This window comes from Sceloporus occidentalis, unplaced genomic scaffold, assembly GCF_023333645.1.
Source record: "Sceloporus occidentalis isolate IW3139 unplaced genomic scaffold, rSceOcc1.0.p SCAF_20, whole genome shotgun sequence".
In the NCBI taxonomy this organism is placed as follows: domain Eukaryota; kingdom Metazoa; phylum Chordata; class Lepidosauria; order Squamata; family Phrynosomatidae; genus Sceloporus; species Sceloporus occidentalis.
In genome coordinates, this window is record NW_028317000.1 from 11574666 (window position 1) to 11593742 (window position 19077).

The 19077-nt window shown below is 51.2% G+C and overlaps 1 protein-coding gene across 2 annotated transcripts; it reads left to right on the forward strand.

The window, feature by feature from the left end:
* The first annotated feature begins 3825 nt into the window (after positions 1–3825).
* On the forward strand, positions 3826–18901 carry LOC149302009 (calmodulin-1). 2 transcript variants are annotated; one of them, XM_089482816.1, is made up of 7 exons: positions 3826–4021; positions 7086–7116; positions 8570–8713; positions 10252–10358; positions 17304–17439; positions 18263–18293; positions 18818–18901. In XM_089482816.1, exons 1-6 carry the CDS (start codon positions 4019–4021, stop codon positions 18289–18291), a joined length of 450 nt encoding a protein of 149 aa, XP_089338942.1. In that variant the 5' UTR covers positions 3826–4018; the 3' UTR covers positions 18292–18293; positions 18818–18901. The 2 variants fall into 2 exon arrangements, with proteins under 2 accessions (XP_089338942.1, XP_089338943.1); XM_089482817.1 differs by having other exon boundaries at positions 3828–4021; positions 18263–18901.
* The last annotated feature ends 176 nt before the right edge of the window (positions 18902–19077 follow it).

Here is a 19077-nt window from a genome sequence, read left to right on the forward strand (position 1 = left end):
TCTCATGACCAACAGTATGTAGCATAACTGCTAATCCTATGTTAAAATATGTTGTTGTTGTGCGCCTTCAAGTCATTTCCGACTTATTGCAACCTTAAATCATGGGGTTTTCTTCATAGGTTTCTTCAGAGGGAGTTTGCCAAAGCCATCCTCTGAGGCTGAGAGAGTGTGACTCAGTGGGTTTACATGGCCAAGCCAGGATTCAAACCTAGAGTCATAGTCCAATGCTCAAACCACCACACCATACAACCACAAAAACTCATTGCGCAAAACGAGTATGTGGCACTGTTTGGACACAGCAGAATTTAACGTGTGTCAGATATCCGATCTGAGGCTGCATCCACACTGGGAAATAACCCGGTTTGGCACCTGGCACCTCTTTAACTCTTTTTCTGGCTCAAGACAGTGGAATTCTGGGAGTTGGAGTTTGTTGTGAGGCCAAAGGGCACGATTTGAGCCACATGAGGGCGCCAGAGAGAGGAGAGAGCCAGGAATAATGATAGGCCCCTTGGAGCCATATGGCCAATGCATTATCACACACAACAGTAAAGCTATGTCGGGATAGAAATCGGAGTGTCACTATTTTGTGTGCTTTGTTCAAATACATAAAATTCATTCACGTATTGATTTCGGGAGGCAGTTTGTGCTTTATTAACCAAGCAGGGCTGCGAGTCTTTTTCGAGACCACAAAAGAGCAAACCAGAGACAAGGACCCAGAGCAATGGATGCAGGCTCCAGGAAAAGAGATTCCTCCTCAACATTAGGAGGAACTTCCTGACAGTAAGGGCTGTTTGACAATGGAACAAACTTCCTCAGAGTGTAGTGGAATCTCCTTCCTTAGAGGTTTTTAAGCAGAGGCTGGATGGCCATCTGTTGGGGATGCTTTGATTGAGAGTTCCTGCATGGCAGAAGGGGGTTGGACTGGAGGGCCCTTCTTGGGGTCTCTTCCAATGCTAGGATTCTGTGATTCTATGAAATGCTGACAAAACATTTTCTCCTGGGGAGCCGAGTTGCCTGAGAAAGTTGGAATGCATCTCCCAGCAATAATAATAATAATAACAATAATAATAAATGGTATTTGTATCCTGCCTCTCCCTACGGCGCGGGGTGGGTTACAACAGCAAAATATGTCAATAAAATACATAGTACACACACAACATTGCTAATGCAAGGGCGCCCTCTTGTGGATACTCGGGGCACTGCAGCCTCAATGGAGAGATCAGTGCAGAGGGAGAGACAGAACATTGCTAGTGCAAAGGCGCCCTCTTGTGGATACTCGGAGGGCACTGCAGCCTCAATGTCCAGAGGGAGAGACAGAGACCATTGCTAGTGCAAGGGCGCCCTCTTTGGATACTCGGGGGGCACTGCAGCCTCAATGTCCAGAGGGCGAGACAGAGGACATTGCTAGTGCAAGGGCGCCCTCTTGTGGATACTCGGGGGGCACTGCAGCCTCAATGTCCAGAGGGCGAGACAGAGGACATTGCTAGTGCAAGGGCGCCCTCTTGTGGATACTCGGGGGGCACTGCAGCCTCAATGTCCAGAGGGAGAGACAGAGGACATTGCTAATGCAAGGGCGCCCTCTTGTGGATACTCGGGGGGCACTGCAGCCTCAATGTCCAGAGGGCGAGACAGAGGACATTGCTAGTGCAAGGGCGCCCTCTTGTGGATACTCGGGGGGCACTGCAGCCTCAATGTCCAGAGGGAGAGACAGAGGACATTGCTAATGCAAGGGCGCCCTCTTGTGGATACTCGGGGGCACTGCAGCCTCAATGTCCAGAGGGCGAGACAGAGGACATTGCTAGTGCAAGGGCGCCCTCTTGTGGATACTCGGGGGGCACTGCAGCCTCAATGTCCAGAGGGAGAGACAGAGGACATTGCTAGTGCAAGGGCGCCCTCTTGTGGATACTCGGGGGGCACTGCAGCCTCAATGTCCAGAGGGAGAGACAGAGGACATTGCTAGTGCAAGGGCGCCCTCTTGTGGATACTCGGGGGGCACTGCAGCCTCAATGTCCAGAGGGCGAGACAGAGGACATTGCTAGTGCAAGGGCGCCCTCTTGTGGATACTCGGGGGCACTGCAGCCTCAATGTCCAGAGGGCGAGACAGAGGACATTGCTAGTGCAAGGGCGCCCTCTTGTGGATACTCGGGGGCACTGCAGCCTCAATGTCCAGAGGGCGAGACAGAGGACATTGCTAGTGCAAGGGCGCCCTCTTGTGGATACTCGGGGGGCACTGCAGCCTCAATGTCCAGAGGGCGAGACAGAGGACATTGCTAGTGCAAGGGCGCCCTCTTGTGGATACTCGGGGGGCACTGCAGCCTCAATGTCCAGAGGGAGAGACAGAGGACATTGCTAGTGCAAGGGCGCCCTCTTGTGGATACTCGGGGGGCACTGCAGCCTCAATGTCCAGAGGGAGAGACAGAGGACATTGCTAGTGCAAGGGCGCCCTCTTGTGGATACTCGGGGGGCACTGCAGCCTCAATGTCCAGAGGGAGAGACAGAGGACATTGCTAGTGCAAGGGCGCCCTCTTGTGGATACTCGGGGGGCACTGCAGCCTCAATGTCCAGAGGGAGAGACAGAGGACATTGCTAGTGCAAGGGCGCCCTCTTGTGGATACTCGGGGGCACTGCAGCCTCAATGTCCAGAGGGCGAGACAGAGGACATTGCTAGTGCAAGGGCGCCCTCTTGTGGATACTCGGGGGCACTGCAGCCTCAATGTCCAGAGGGCGAGACAGAGGACATTGCTAGTGCAAGGGCACCCTCTTGTGGATACTCGGGGGCACTGCAGCCTCAATGTCCAGAGGGCGAGACAGAGAACATTGCTAGTGCAAGGGCGCCCTCTTGTGGATACTCGGGGGGCACTGCAGCCTCAATGTCCAGAGGGAGAGACAGAGGACATTGCTAGTGCAAGGGCGCCCTCTTGTGGATACTCGGGGGCACTGCAGCCTCAATGTCCAGAGGGCGAGACAGAGGACATTGCTAGTGCAAGGGCACCCTCTTGTGGATACTCGGGGGCACTGCAGCCTCAATGTCCAGAGGGCGAGACAGAGGACATTGCTAGTGCAAGGGCACCCTCTTGTGGATACTCGGGGGCACTGCAGCCTCAATGTCCAGAGGGAGAGACAGAGGACATTGCTAGTGCAAGGGCGCCCTCTTGTGGATACTCGGGGGCACTGCAGCCTCAATGTCCAGAGGGAGAGACAGAGGACATTGCTAGTGCAAGGGCGCCCTCTTGTGGATACTCGGGGGCACTGCAGCCTCAATGTCCAGAGGGAGAGACAGAGGACATTGCTAGTGCAAGGGCACCCTCTTGTGGATACTCGGGGGCACTGCAGCCTCAATGTCCAGAGGGAGAGACAGAGGACATTGCTAGTGCAAGGGCGCCCTCTTGTGGATACTCGGGGGGCACTGCAGCCTCTTTGGGCTTCTCTCTGACTTCTATCCTGGAGCGCCATCTGGTGGCCACTCTTGGCAATTCACTCAGGGTAGTATTTCCCATCCAGACCCCGGAGAGAGGGAGGGAGAGAAAGAGAGAGAACTAGAGAGAGAAACAAAGTGATAGTGGGAGCTAGATCGGCAGATCGATCCCTCCAGACACCTATACGCTTACTCCTCCTATTCCCCCCTCCCCTCTCTCCCTTCCCCTTTAAGCAGCCTCCCCTGACGCAATGCAGGTGGGGCTGGGCCAATGGCGAGCCGCGTATCCCGCCACGTGACGCCGGGAAGGGGCGGGGCCGCGCGGTCTTTAAAGGAGCGTCGAACGCTGAGGGACGGGGACGGGACTCGTTTGCGGGGGCGGAGGGATATGTGTGCGCGCATGTGCAAGAGGAAGGGAGGGAGGCGTTTCTTTCAGAGGACCGTTGGGCGGCTAGGAAGGAAAGAAGAAGAAGGAAGGAAGGAGGGCGGCGGCGGCGGCTGAGGCTCGGGGCGGAGGGAGACACTCAGGACGGAGAGAGAGAGAGAGGGAGAGAGAGAGAGGAGCCGAGATACCGCAGCGCTACTTCCCCCCACCCCGTTGCCATGGTGAGCGGGCCTAGTTGGGCGGGAAAGGCCTGGGCAAACTCTACTCTTAAGGGCTATTTGGACTTCAGCTCCCAGAATCCCGGGCTATTGGCCTACATGGCTGAGGCTTCTGGGAAATGAAGTCCAGCATCTCTGAAAGGGCGCCTTTTGGGGACCATAAGCGTCAGTAGTCCCCAGACTGTGCTCTTAAAGGGGATTGTGGACTTCGGCTCCCAGCATGCCTCGCTGTTGGCTTACATGGCTGAGGCTTCTGGGAGATGGAGTCCAAACCCTCTGAAAGGGCGCCCTTTGGGGACCATAGAGTCAGCGATGCCTAGACTGTGCTCTTTAAGGGGATTTTGCACTTCAGCTCCCAGAGTGCCTCGCCATTGGCCTAAATGGCTGAGGCTTCTGGGAGATGAAGTCCAAAATGCTCTGAAAGGGCCGGCATCCCTAGTTTTTTGTGGGTTTGGGGGGCTCTGTGGCCATGTTCTAGAAGAGTTTGTTTATGATGTTTCACTGGCATCTGTGGCTGGCATCACCAGAGAATGCTGGCATGGAAGAGAGCGGGGGGTACAATGCTGGCGAACATCTGGAACAAACTCTTCTAGAACATGGACACAGAGCCCCCAAAACCCACAAAGAACTAGGGATGCCGGCCATGAAAGCCTGCGACTCCACAATATTCACACAGTACACACAGACGCAGAATAGCAGAAACATTGCATAGAAAGCAAGAAGAAGCCTCCACAGGGTCACAGGCCTCCTGGTCCCCATAAGTTGGAGACAACTTGGAAGGCACACAACAACAACAACGGTGACACAGTTCTTGTTGTCGTGTCTGCTTTACGGAGACCCTAAGGCAAACCTATCCAGGGGTTTTCTTGGCCACTTTCTTCAGAGGGTTTTTTTGCCATTGCCATCCTCTGAGGCTGAGAGAGTGTGACTTTGCAGAGTGTCATATGGCAGAAGCTTGTGAAGAAATGGCAATGGCTTGTGAGAGGATGAGGGAAGAAGAGCTAGTGGAGAACTAGTGACTTCCAGAATGCTAGGATGGCCACCGTTTGAGAGGAAAGATGCTAATTGTTATTAATTTTCTTATAGCCCGCCTTTCTCCCAATATAGGGACTCAAGGCGGCAAAACGTGTTCATTTTTGAGCATGGAGAAAGCAGGAGACTGTGAGGTTCTTGAAAGGCTGTGTGTGCAGCTGGATTAATAGTCCTTACAAGTGCTTTGATAAACCTTTCCTCTTGTAGCGTTCAAAGACATAGCCCTGTTAGTCTGTGCACTCAGTACATAGAGAGATCTTGTAGCACCTTTGAGACTCACTGAGAGAAAGAGGTTGGCAGCATGAGCGTTCACAGACTTCAGTCTACTTCCTCAGAGAATATTTAATATACTGTATACAGTAGTATACTCTAACATACTGTATTGTATTTAGATATAGCCATGTTAGTCTGTGGAATCAGTGCGCAGAGGGATCTTGCAGCACCTCTGAGACTCACTGAAAGAAAGACGTTGGCAGCACTTCAGTCTACTTCTTCAGATGCATTTATTTTTTAATGCTAGGCCAAATGCATCTGAGGAAGTAGATTTGCTGTATATGTCTAGAAATTCAGGTTAAAAAATGGATCCCACAAAACCTGAGTCGACTTATCCACAGGTCAATGTAAGTACTGTATTTTAACACACATACACACACACAGCGAAAGGCAAGAGTTTAATCTGCTGTGGAAGCACTGACCCTCTACTCTCTCATTCATCCAGCCTTTGGGATGGGCACAAATAGTTATGCCTGCTGGAGTCTTCTAAGTTCTTTAGCATTGTTTTCCTTTACTCCATCCTTTACATACTTCATTACATGCCCCTAAGTTTTACCTTTGACTTACCCACAGGTCATATTAATTAAATGCCCCTAAACTTGCCCTTGACTTACATATGAAATCGGCTTCTAGTCGAGTATATACGGTAAGTCTCTGAAAGCTCATGCTGCCCACTTCTTTCTTTCAGTTGGTCTCAGAGGTGCCTACAGGATCACCCTACAGATGTTCCTCTTGTGGGGAAAGCTGGGATGAGGGCTGAAAACAGGCTTGGTGGTGTAGTATGGGAAAGAATATACAACAGAACAATACACAGATCAACATGGGAATCGCTCTTCCTTACCCAGGATCACACAGTGTGTGTGTGTGTGTGTATATATATATATATATATATATACACACACACCCAACTCTTTTCCATGCCAGCATTCTCTGAAGATGCCAAAGCCACAGATGCTGGCGAAACGTCAGGAATAAACTCTTCTAGAACATGGCCGCATAGCCCGAAAAACCCACAAAAAAACCTAAAGAATATACCTCCTTGCACCTCACCTCCCTTATCTGCATTGTTTCCTCTTATTGTCAAAATGAAGGTTGTAACATGATGGAGGAAGGGCCTTGTTTGCTTGCATTGGTTTTTCTTTTAGGGTTGTATTGCTTCGTAAAGCACCAGCATGTCCATAAAACAATCTGAAACGGTCCAGGGGTAGCCGTGTTGGCCATTTAGCTAATCCTGGCAAAAATCCACCAAACGGTGACCCTTTTATTGGCCAACCAAAGTGCACAACGTACACATTGCAAGCTTCTCGAAAGCTTGCGGCATGTATATTGTGCATTTTGGTTGGCCAATAAAGGGATGACAGTTTGGTGGAGTTTTGACTGAATCTGAAATGGGTAATTGGTACAGAACGTGAAGCTGGGGATCCCATTGCCAGCTAAGGAAGGGCAAAGGGGTCTTTGGTAGTAGGCATGGGAAGAAGATACAAGGATATCTGGCATGGTAGGCACTGTCCATTTTTAAATGGGGGACTTTTTTGTAGAGGAAACTGCTTTTGCAGTTCTGGGTACAGAAACCCTAGTAGGATAGAAGTCTGTCTCATTTCCAATACAATTATCGATTGTGTAAATATGTACCTTCTGGCGAGTGTATGAGCCACGTTTGGATGGAGTTGCAAAGGAAGCGTGTGTGTGTGTTGTGATACAAAAAGAGGAATGCAAATATAATTTACTTTCTTCTTTTCCTCTGTTTTCTTTGCCACTGCAGGCTGACCAGCTGACGGAGGAACAGATTGCAGGTGAGAGTTTTCTTGGCTCCTAGGCATGGGAATGGTGGCAGAATTGGCCAGTTGGAAGGTTTTTGCATTCTCTTTCCCTCAATTTAAATAGATAGGGAATTCCTACATGCAAACTCTCTTTCGTTCATTCAAACTAAGCATGTGACTTAGGTCACTCCCCCTTTGGGACTAGCTCACATTCTAAAGATTTTCAACTAAACTGTTGCTCCTCCGTCTCTCTCCTCTCTCAACTTTCTTTGGAAAAACTGGTGAGAGAAAGTTTTCTCAACCTGAATTGTTCACTAGCTAGACTAGGATATAGTCTCTATCTAAATATAGATTAAAGCCATTAGTAAACTTTTGCTTTAAACTACAAGCTAAGTGTTTGTTGTTTTTTGGGAGTCAGTCTCAGTTCTTTGGGAAGCATAGTTAGACAAAGAACCATCCTCTGCTACTCTGCTGATTTAAAGCTAGACCCTAACAGGCTTGGCTTTGACATTTTTGATACTTAATATTTTGGTTTCCTTAACAAAGGCTGAAACTTTAGGAAACTTAAATTACCCTACAATAATGAATGGCTGACCCAAGAGCTAGCAGTTAGTCCTGGCCTTGGTCCAGATGACTCCTTGGCCATGAAGCATCCCACTGGGAGAACTGGGAAGAGGTTTCTCTGACACAATCTTCATCTTCTTTGAATGCGGATGCTCTTCCACCTCCAAGGCCTGCTGTGATGATGAACAAAGACTGAAATACTCATCCCACTGTATCTACTCTACCTAGTAAAGCTGTCAAAACCAGCAAAACCACCACTGACCTCATGTATAAGAGACTGTGGATAGGGACCTGAGAACCTTATGTAGCCCCCTTTGCAGGAGGAAAAAAAGCCAAAAGTTGAGTAGGTATCCTTTGAGCTTTCTCCTAAAAATACAGTTAAGCTGGTACTTTACGTTTGGACCCAGAGACTTTTAACGGAGCAATGGTTTTTCATGGTCCCATTATTCCTCTCCAGCAGCACCTTGAAACCCAGCCTGGATATGCCATCTTCTCTTTCCCAGCCTTTAAAAGAGATCAGTTGAACAGGAGCCTTGGATCATGTTGCAGCCCTTACGTAGTCAGCCCTGTTTAACCTTCTAGGTTGTGGCTTTAATGTTTGTAATCTTATATTGTTTTTATTGGACATTTTTAATTGTTTTATTGTAATAAGTTTTGAAAGTGTTTTCATTTGTGAGCCGCCTTTGGGTCCCTTTCTGGGAGAAAGGCGGCCTAGAAATCAAATAAATAAAATAGGTTTATAGTTTTTTGTGGGCTTTTCAGGCTGTGTGGCCATGTTCTAGCTGAGCTTATTCCTGACGTTTCGCCAGCATCTGTGGCTGGCATCTTCAGAGAAAATAGGTTTAGGTGGCTAGGGTTTGTTGGGGGGGGGGATTGAAGGAGGTATCCCTGATGTTCAGCTTGCCACATTTCTTTCTTTCAGAGTTCAAAGAGGCCTTTTCCCTCTTTGACAAGGACGGCGATGGCACCATCACCACCAAGGAGCTTGGCACCGTCATGCGCTCTCTGGGCCAGAATCCCACAGAAGCTGAATTGCAAGATATGATCAACGAAGTGGATGCAGATGGTGAGCAGGGATACTGGCTGAAAGGATCTTGGAGGATAGATAGGAAGAGAATGCTGGTGAAATTGGGAAGGCAGTCTAGATCTTCCATTTTACAGGCACTACTGTTGGGACAGTCTAGGTTTTTCAGTGTGTTTGGGGGTAGAAGGCACATGGTGGGGCCTTGTTATCCGCTGGTGTTTGGTTCCAGGATTCCCTGTGGATAGCAAAATCGTGGACGCGCAAGTCTCATTAAATATAATGGCACAGTAAAATAATGTCCCTTATATAAAATGGAAAATCAAGGTTTGCTATTTGAAATGTATACTTTTTTTGAATATTTTCAAGCCGTGGATGATCCGTAGATAAAAAAATCCATGGATAAGGAGGGCCGACTGTATTTATTATGAAGCAGAAGGCTTTCACACCGCTGTGATCCCTGGAATAGCGGTATAGAAATAAATTAATTATTATTATTTCACAACTGGCATCCATAGTTTTTTCTAGGCTTTTTTGGGCTATGAGGCCATGTTCTAGAAGAGTTTATTCCTGATGTTTTGCCAGCAGCTGTGGCTGGTATCTTCAGAGAATGCTGGTATGGAAGTGAGCATTCAGCATTCTCTAAAGATGCCAGCCACAGCTGCTGGCAAAACATCAGGAATAAACTCTTCTAGAACACAGACGGCCTCATAACCTGAAAAACCCACATAAAACCACCTATTTATTGTAGTTAGGAGTGCAGTTCACCCTGCTGGAAAGTTTTTGGTGTGTGTACCCGCAGGTGAGCACTAATGGTTGTAAACGCTTTGCTCAGAATCATAAATACTGGCTGAACCAAAGCAAGAAATTAACAATTTGGTTGTTAGCAAAACATCTTGGTTTCTTTATTTGTCAGACTGATTTGAAGTGGCATGTAATCCCCATAATGTGGAATTAAATAGCAAGGTCATGAAAGAGCAGTGCCATCCAAATACAATTGGCCTTCCACATTTGCAGATTTGACTTCTGCGGATCTTATTATTTGCAGTTCTCTCTAGGAATCTAAGTCTTCCAGTGTCTTCTGCCAGACGTCGAACATAGAGTTGTGCTGGAAAACCTAGGAGTTCCTAGAGAAAACACTTCTCTTGGCATTTGTAGGTCCTCCAGCATGATTCTGTGATCAACCTCTGGCAGATGTTGACCACAGAGTTGCACTAGATGACATGGAGATTACTAGCAAGAAGTTTTCTCGGGTAAAAAGATTTGTGTTTTTTTATTTGTGGTTTTTCCACATTTAAAGAGGTCCTTCATCCCTAAGCCCAGCAAATGTGGAGGGACCACTAACCAGATGTAATACCATTTCTAGTCTTCTCTTGCTCCATTTCTCCTTTTGTATCCACCACATCTTGGAAACATTCTGCTTCTGTGGATGTCCAGGCTAGGTCTCCCCAGGATTCATTTTGCCTGTCTCTTGGCAAAATAGAAAAGCAGTTCCAGAAGAACAGGCAGATAGGCAAGACTCATGTATTCTTGGGTATTCTAGACTTGTTTAGGCGAATACTAAAGAGCTGCTCTTTCCCTAGGAAATGGCACCATTGATTTCCCTGAATTTCTCACCATGATGGCCCGAAAGATGAAGGACACGGACAGTGAGGAAGAAATCCGTGAGGCCTTTCGCGTCTTTGACAAGGTAAAGGTCCCTCGATTCTGTGAAAAGCAGGGGCTTGCATCATTCGAACTAGTATAAGAGACTTGAAGGAGATTACCGTGCTGCACTCTTAAAGCATTACTATTCCACTTTAACTGCTCTGACTGCCTCCTGTTGCATTTTGGGATTTGTAGTTCAGTGAGGCTTAAGAGCTCTCTGACTGAATATTCAAAATGCCACTTCTTAAACTGTTAGATATTTAGCCTTCTCTATCAGAGAGCCCTGGTGCTGCAACAAACGACAAATCCCAGGACTCCATAGGATGGAGTCATGACAGTTAAATCGCTGTCAGGTGGCATTAATTCTGCAGTGTGGCAGCAGCCTGTGATTCAGAGGGAAATTCTGAATAGCCTGATGATGGGAAATCTTTGAGCTGAAACAGAGCATGAAAACTGGTTAGATTTAGGTGTTGCTCTGACATAGCACATTGTCGCAGAATAGGTTTCATTCTCTCTGGGTGGAAAGCAGCCTTTAAGATAGTGCAGTCTTTCTTTCAGTTTCTTTGGAGGAAATATGAGCCCTGTTTGGAAGAAATGTGTTTCTTCTTCGTGGTCTCTGCGAATCATACAAATGGGTTTTACTGCGCCTGCGCAGTGCTGCTCGGAACCTTCTGGAATCACTGGGCAGAGTTAACTCTGCAACATATTGAAACTTTTTGGCGGTAACTCCGCCCACCCGTTATAAGGCCCCTGCCTTCCCGCTCTTTTCCCCAGTTCCTTTTTTCCGCCGCGCTAGCTGCTTCAAGGAACTTTCGCTTGCTTCGCTTGCTGGAATCACTTTCGTTTTTGAACTCGGACTGTATCTTGACCATTCTCTGTCTGCCCGCCCCTGGTAACTTTGGACCTTCGGACTGCTGACTTCGTTTTCGGATTTCCCTTCGGCTTGACGATTTTGGAGATGCCGGCGCCTTTCAAAAAGTGCGACATCTGCAAGGGCAAGGTGCCCGTTCAGGACCCGCACTCCTCCTGCCTGTTGTGCCTTGGTCCGAACCATGATCCCAAGGCCTGCACGCTCTGCGGATCCCTCTCCACTCAGGCTCGTAAGAACCGTGAGTCCCGGCTCACGTCGGCAATCGCCCTGGGGAAAGTGCAGGAGGGAGGTTCGCGGTCCTCTTCTGTCCCGCCTTTGGCGCCCCCCGCTTCATCGTCCCGGGCAAGTGTCTCCAGCGTGGGATCGGGGAGAGTTGCCGTCTCCAGTGTGGTGTGTGTCCCGGCCGGGACCCCTTCCACCACCTCCGATGTGGCCCGTGGCTCCAAACCGCCCAGCGCCACCGACAGACCCTCCAAGCGCCCCCATAAGTCATCGGGGACTGAGGGTACCGAACGGGCCTCCAAACCGAAGAAGGGATCGGAGGGTTCCCGTTCAAAGGAGGCTACTGAGCTGAAGGTCCATCTGCCCTCGCCTTCGTCCTCCAAGGCCTCCAAGGCGTCCAAGGCATCTCGCTATGCGACACCTAAGGAGCAGACCGAGCCGGTACAAGGGTCAAGATCACCGAGGCCTTCGTCGTCGACAGCGGCTGCTGTCATCCTGGACCTCCCGGACAACCCGTTCTTCCCATCCGACGAGCCCTCCAAGCATGGGAAGAAGAGGCGCCACGACGAGGCTGGTCGCGATCCTGCCCCAAAGAAGGCAAAGTCCTCCAAGGATCGGACCACTACCGACCTACCGGGACCGAAGGAGAAGAAGCGCTCCCCCTCCAAACAGGCTCGCGCCTCCGCTTCATCAGCTCCCCGCGATCAGGGACCGACGCCGCTGGACCAAGGGACCCCGGTACCGGTCACTCCTCTGCCTCCTCCGATCGGGGATTTCACCCGCGGGACGGATGACACAGTGCCTCCTCGCTCCCTCGAGCATCGGTCGCCATCCCACCCGGCAACCGAAGATGAGGACGACTTGCCTCGCGGGCAAGATTTCCCGGACCTCTTCTACGACATGCAGTCGCGCCGCTACTACATGTCGGTCCCGGAGGACAGAGCCTTGAGGGAGTTCACCAAATTGAACCCCCCTCCTGCAGACCGGTCTCACCCGCCCGCATCGGTACCGACCGTGTCGGTCTACGAGAGGTCGCCGTCTCCACCCCGCAGACGTGAGAGGTCGCTATCTCCACCCCGTCGACGCTCCCGGTCTTCGGTCGATTTCGCTCCAGCCCGCTCGAGATCCCAGGTCAGAGTGACTGATCCTCTCTCTTCTGACCTGGATTCCGAGGACGAACCGCTGCTACCCTCGGAGGCACCCTCGGACGAGGATGTCCTCTCAGGCTCGGCCTCCCCCCAGAGGATGCACAACCCGGAGCCGTCTTCTCCGTCGGACGATGTCAGGTCCTTCACGGAGCACGTGGTTAAGATGGCGAGGGCTCTCGACATCGAGCTCGCATCCGCAGTCGACGACGCTGAGGATCCGGTTGAGCGTCGGGTGCATGGACGAGTCCCCACTCCGCCGTGCCTGCCTCTCCTTCCCTCGCTTCAGACCATCGTCAAGAGGTCCTGGAACTCCCCGGCCGCCCTATCGGCACCCTCCCGCAAGGTGGAGTCGCTATATAGGGTTGCCCCGGCGAGTTGCCCTTGGTTGGCCGAACACCCTCGGCCGAACTCTGCCATCGTTGAGGGAGCCCAGCACAGCTTCGTTCCGAAGCAGGCCACCTCTCCTGTCGACCGGGAGGCGAAGAAGGTGGACGGACTGGCGAAGAAGGCATACTCGGCGTCTGCACTGGGGGTCAAGGCCGCCAACTACACTGCGTGCATGGGGGCCTACATTCAGACCCTCATGGAACGGATCTCCCCCCTCGTCCCGGACGTCCCAGACGACATCCAGAGGCAGCTGGTGGAGATCAGGGACGAGGCGCACTCCATTGGAAGCTGGCTGATCACCACTTCCAGGAATCTGGTGGACTGCTCCGGGAGGGCCATGTCAGCTTCCATGGCTCTACGACGCCACGCCTGGCTGAGAGCCTCCGACCTCAACCCGACGGTCAGAGCTGCCATTGAGGACATGCCGATCGACGGAACCGGCCTCTTCCACGCCGAGACCGACGACCGCCTAAACCGCAAGTTTAGGATGAAGGCGGCGGCGAAGAAACACGGCATGTCCTCGGCACCGGCTTCTCCGTTCCGGAAGCGTCAGCGCCCGTGGCAGCCGCAAGGTCAGTCACAGGGGACCTTCTCCCGGGACCGACAGCCCCAGCAGCAGGGCCCTCAGAGACAGCGCTTCCCCTCGCAGTCTTCCTCCTCCTCTGGCCGTCGCAACTTCCCGCCCCGGTACCGCAAGTCCCGCCGGCAGGACACCGACCAGGGGAAGAAGAGAGCCTGAAGGGACGCAGCGCGCTTCGTCTCCCCTTCACCCCTCTTCTTTTTGGACATCTTGAGGCCCTTTGTTAACACCTGGGCCTCTATAACATCGGACTCGTGGGTTCTCGACATCGTCCGCAGGGGTTATGCCCTCGAGTTCCAAGAGCTCCCTCCAACTGGAGCCTTTATGTCCACTCCCCCCTCGGACACCCTTCTCGACGAAGTGCGCACCTTGCTTGCGAAAGGGGCAATCTCCCCTTTGCCTCCCGACCAGTGTTCTCGGGCCTTTTTCTCCAGGTACTTCACGGTACCGAAGGCGGATGGGGGCATTAGGCCCATCCTGGACTTGAGACAATTGAACTTGTTCCTTGACTACCGTCGCTTCCGAATGGTAACCTTGGCTTCCATTCTACCTCTGCTCCACCAGGGCCTGTGGTTCGCGACCGTCGACCTGAAGGATGCCTACTTCCACATCGGGATCCGACAGTCCCACCGGAGATTCCTCGCCTTCGCTGTCGGCCCCGATTCGTACCACTACAACGTGCTCCCTTTCGGCTTGGCCACGGCTCCACGAGTCTTCACGAAGTGCATGGCACCGGTGGTGGCATACCTTCACCAAAAGGGCTTCATGGTCTTTCCCTACTTAGACGACTGGCTGTTCGCAGCCGAATCCAAAGACGAGCTGCAGGAGGCAGTCTCATTCACCTTGCGCCTGCTGGACTCCCTCGGGCTGGTCGTCAACAGGGAAAAGTCCCACTTTACACCGACCAAGCGGGTCAAATTCATCGGGGCCGTCCTCGACTCCGACAACTGCCTAGCTTTCCTCCCTCCGGACCGGTTTCAGGCCCTGACAGCATCCCTCAGGCCGTGCATCTCCCACAGAAGGGTGAGAGCCAGAGATGTCCAAGTCGCTCTGGGCCACATGGCGTCGACGACATTCGTCACCTCTTGGGCAAGACTTCGTCTTCGGCCTCTCCAAGCCTGGTTCCTCTCCGTCTTCTCTCCGTTGGAGGACCCGCCTTCAGTGTGGCTCACGGTACCGAGACCGGTGGCCGCTTCCCTCAGATGGTGGTTGGACAGCTCCAACGTCTGCACCGGGATGCCCTTCCATCAGCCCCAGGCACAGCTGACTCTGACAACCGATGCATCCCTGGAGGGATGGGGCGCCCACCTGCTCGACCTGGTCGTCAAGGACAGGTGGTCCGCACAAGACAAGCGCCTCCACATCAACGCCTTGGAGATGCTTGCAGTACAGAAGGCTTTGAGGGCATTCGAGTTTGCTGTCTCGGGGAGAGTGGTCCTCCTGAGGACGGACAACACCACCGTGATGTACTACATCAACAAACAGGGTGGTACCAGATCCAGGACCTTGCTCGACCTCACACTCCGCATTTGGGATTGGTGCATCCAGAGACGCGTTCTCCTCCAAGCGATTCACCTCCCCGGAGAAGACAACGAGCTGGCGGACCGCCTCAGCAGATCTCCGTCGGTGTGCCACGAGTGGAGGCTCCATCCCGAGACGGTCGGCGACCTCTTCGATCGGTGGGGAACCCCCCGGATCGACCTCTTCGCGACCAGCTGGAACAGCCACTGTCCCCAGTTCTGCTCCAGGAAGCGGATGGACGGATCCCTCGGAGACGCATTCGCTTTCCTCTGGACGGGAGAGCTCCTCTACGCCTTCCCTCCGTTCCCTCTGATCATCAGAGTGGTTTCCAAATTGACTACGGACCGCTCGCATGCGATCCTCATCACCCCGTGGTGGCCGAGGCAGCCGTGGTTCGCATCCCTTCTCCACCTCTCCGGGAGATGCTTCCTCCGTCTCGACCCTCGCCCGGACCTGCTTTCGATCCAGGACGGCCGGATTCTCCATCCCGACATCGAGAGCCTGCCGCTGGTGGCCTGGAGGATTCGGCGCTGACTACCTTACCGGAGTCGGTAAGGGCGGTGATCCTGGCTGCGAGGAAACCTTCTACCCAGCGTTCCTATGCCCTGAAATGGAGGAGATTTTGCCTCTTCCTGGACCAGAAGGGCTTGTCTCCTACGCAGGTGTCCACTCCAGTGGTGCTGGAGTTCCTGATGGCACTTTTGGATGGAGGGCTATCTCTCACTTCCATCAAATGCTACTTGTCTGCCATCTGTGCCAAATACCAGTTCGGGGGGAGGGTTTCTTTTTTCAAAGACCCCTTGGTGAAGGGGTTCCTGAAGGGTTGTGCTAACCTTTATCCTCCTGTATCGGTACCTACACCGGCTTGGAGCTTGGAGTCGGTATTGTCCGCCCTCCAATCCAAGCCCTTTGAACCGATGGCCACAGCGGACTTGAGACTATTGACTTGGAAAACCGCTTTTCTTGTGGCCATCACCTCTGCCCGCCGTGCGGGTGAGCTCTGTGCTTTACGTAGGGACCAACCATTCCTGAGGTTCCACAAGGACAAGGTGGTCCTCCGTACGGACATTACCTTCCTGCCTAAGGTAGTGTCTGCTTTCCACATGTGCCAGGACATTGTATTGCCTACCCTCGCATCCAATCCGACGTCGGATGAGGAGCGGCGCCTGCACTCTCTTGATGTCAGGAGAGCACTTGCCTTTTACCTGGACAGAACTGCTGCCTTCAGTCGGTCCGAGAGACTCTTCCAGTGCTACTCGGTACCGAAGCAGGGGTTGCCTGTTTCTGCACAGAGGTTGTCCAAATGGGTGGCTGGTACCATCCACCTCTGTTATGAACTGTTGGGCAAACCTCTCCCTGGTAGGGTTCGGTCCCATTCCACGAGGTCAATGGCAGCATCCTCTGCATTTCTGTCAGGGATCCCCCTCGAGGATGTCTGCAAGGCCGCTGTCTGGTCCCAACCTCTGACTTTTATAAAACATTACAGGTTGGACACCAGAGCCATTCGAGACGCAGCTTTCGGGAGGGCTGTGTTGGTTTCAGGGTTGCATTAACTGCACTACTGATGGTTGTGTTCAGCACTTATGTACACATGTTACTGTGTCAATTTGTTGAATGATAATTTGCACAATTCCATGAATTGGTCTTGCACGACCTCTTGTTCCCCTCTCAGGTTTAGCAATGTTATTGCTATGTTTGGTCTGTACATCAACAAAAAGACTGACTCCTTTTATGGTTCAAGGTGTTTATTGTAATAAATATGCCTTTGGTTTACCATAGCTATGGTCTCAGGACACTCCCTCCGCCGCATACCTAAGCTTGTCAGTCTAAACCCATTTGTATGATTCGCAGAGACCACGAAGAAGAAGGACAGGTTGCTTACCTGTAACGGTATTTCTTCGAGTGGTCATCTGCGAATACATACAAATCCCACCCGTCCATCCCCTCAGTGTCCTGCTCTCATTCGGCTCTCTTCCTTCGCCTGCTTGGCGGAAAAATTACGGAACTGGGGAAAAGAGCGGGAAGGCAGGGGCCTTATAACGGGTGGGCGGAGTTACCGCCAAAAAGTTTCAATATGTTGCAGAGTTAACTCTGCCCAGTGATTCCAGAAGGTTCCGAGCAGCACTGCGCAGGCGCAGTAAAACCCATTTGTATGTATTCGCAGATGACCACTCGAAGAAATACCGTTACAGGTAAGCAACCTGTCCTTTCTTCTTCTAACCACTCCTTCTAACCACTCTTTCTTCTTTCCACATATAGGATGGCAACGGCTACATTAGTGCTGCAGAGCTACGTCACGTCATGACTAATCTGGGCGAGAAACTAACGGATGAAGAAGTGGATGAAATGATCCGAGAAGCTGACATAGATGGAGACGGACAGGTCAATTATGAAGGTGAGGAGACGTGCATCCAGTGGCACCTTTGTGGGTTGGTGCACACACAGCAGCAGTAGCAGCATCCTGGGATCTGGGGATGCGATTTGAACATGGAACTTCCTATGTTTGTGCAAATCCAAATAGTTTCAGTCATCATTGTTCAGGAATCACCTTGTTTAGTAAGGGCAACAAATGTGTACTTGTTATTCTTTTGAATGATGTGGGGGGGGGGTAGAAATTAATTTAAATAAATCATTATTGTATATATTCATGTATAAGTCTAGAAATTTTAGACAAAAAATTGATCCCAAAAACCTGAGTAGGCTTATCCACGGCTCAATGCAAGTACTGGTACTGTACTTTAATTCTTATTTAAGAAGGAACCATCCCCTGATGAAAGGCAAAAGTGTCATCTGTTCTGGAAGCATTCACACCCCCTTTATATTCTCTCATCCATGAAGCCTTTACTATGGGCACAAGCAGTTACGCCTGCTGGAATTTTGTGAGTTTTCTGGTACTGTTTTCCTTTGCATCTTTTGTTACATACCCCTAAGTTTCGCTCTCGACTTATCCATGCGTCATATCTAAATCCTTAATTTTGGCCCCAAAACCTGCCCATGAGGTCGACTTATAGTCGAGTATATACGGTAATACACTGAAGGATTGAGAAACGGTAAACTGTGCAAACACTCCTCACTTGTTTGCATTCATTTGCCTTTCCTAATGTCAGGAGAATCATTTGTACAAACCCATCCGAACACATTGTATTTTTTGAAATGGGGCTGGAAACAATGGTTGTCTTAAAACATGCCCGATTTTCTTCTTGTCTTCTCTCTTGCAGAATTTGTACAGATGATGACTGCCAAATAAAGGCAAGCAGCTTTGCGCCTCCCCTTCCCTGTACAGAATGGAAGGAGGGTCTGCTAACCACAGGGATCTTAATCCAGCCCCGTCTATGTAGGACTTGTTCCATTGATGCTTTAGCAGTTTGTGGCCATTCTCTGCTGTCTGTCTTCCACCTTCCCCTCTTCTTGGTTTTCATGCTAGAGCCCCGTTGGTGGCTGAAGCCAGGATGGTAAGAACCTGTTTTTAAAGTCCTGGTGAGGACTTTGAAAGGGTGAAAGTAAGGCTAAATTCCTAGCATTGGCCAGCCCTGGGGATGGGCAGGATTGGGGAAAGTGTCCTTCCTCCTTGGCTCCATCCCCGCCTTGCATCTGCTCTGTGTCTCCAAAGACTGCACCCCAGCCAGTGCATAACCTTTGCATTCATGGACTGTTTTGTGTGGCTGCCTCCTTCTGCACTTGTCTTCCTGGGAATATCTGCATATCTTGGGTATATTGTAACTATTAACCTCCTAACAATTGCCATACCCCCCACCCTTCCTTTTTCCTTTCAGTGGCTTCAGGGAATGCTTCTCTTCCATTCCAGGTGGTGTAAGGTTTAATTTCTTCTTTTGACTAAAGTGTGTGTTTCAAAATGATGGGATCTGTGTTGTGTGGTGGTTCTTTTCCTTATTAGGGAGAAAAGCAGCATGGAATGGGTTCTTTTCCAATCTTTGGGAGCTCCTTGTACAACTCAAACAAGTGTTTTTGCACTGCTTCTTCCAGCCTCTGAGTCAATACTGGGGACCGTTTCTGGTTCTTCTGGGTTTTCCGG

What these genes read in the sequence shown, in the direction of transcription:
- LOC149302009 (XM_089482816.1), top strand. An exon ending in GACGGAGGAACAGATTGCAG is followed by an intron (nt 7,117 to 8,569) that starts GTGAGAGTTTTC and finishes TCTTTCTTTCAG; the next exon opens with AGTTCAAAGAGGCCTTTTCC. An exon ending in CGGACAGGTCAATTATGAAG is followed by an intron (nt 17,440 to 18,262) that starts GTGAGGAGACGT and finishes TCTCTCTTGCAG; the next exon opens with AATTTGTACAGATGATGACT.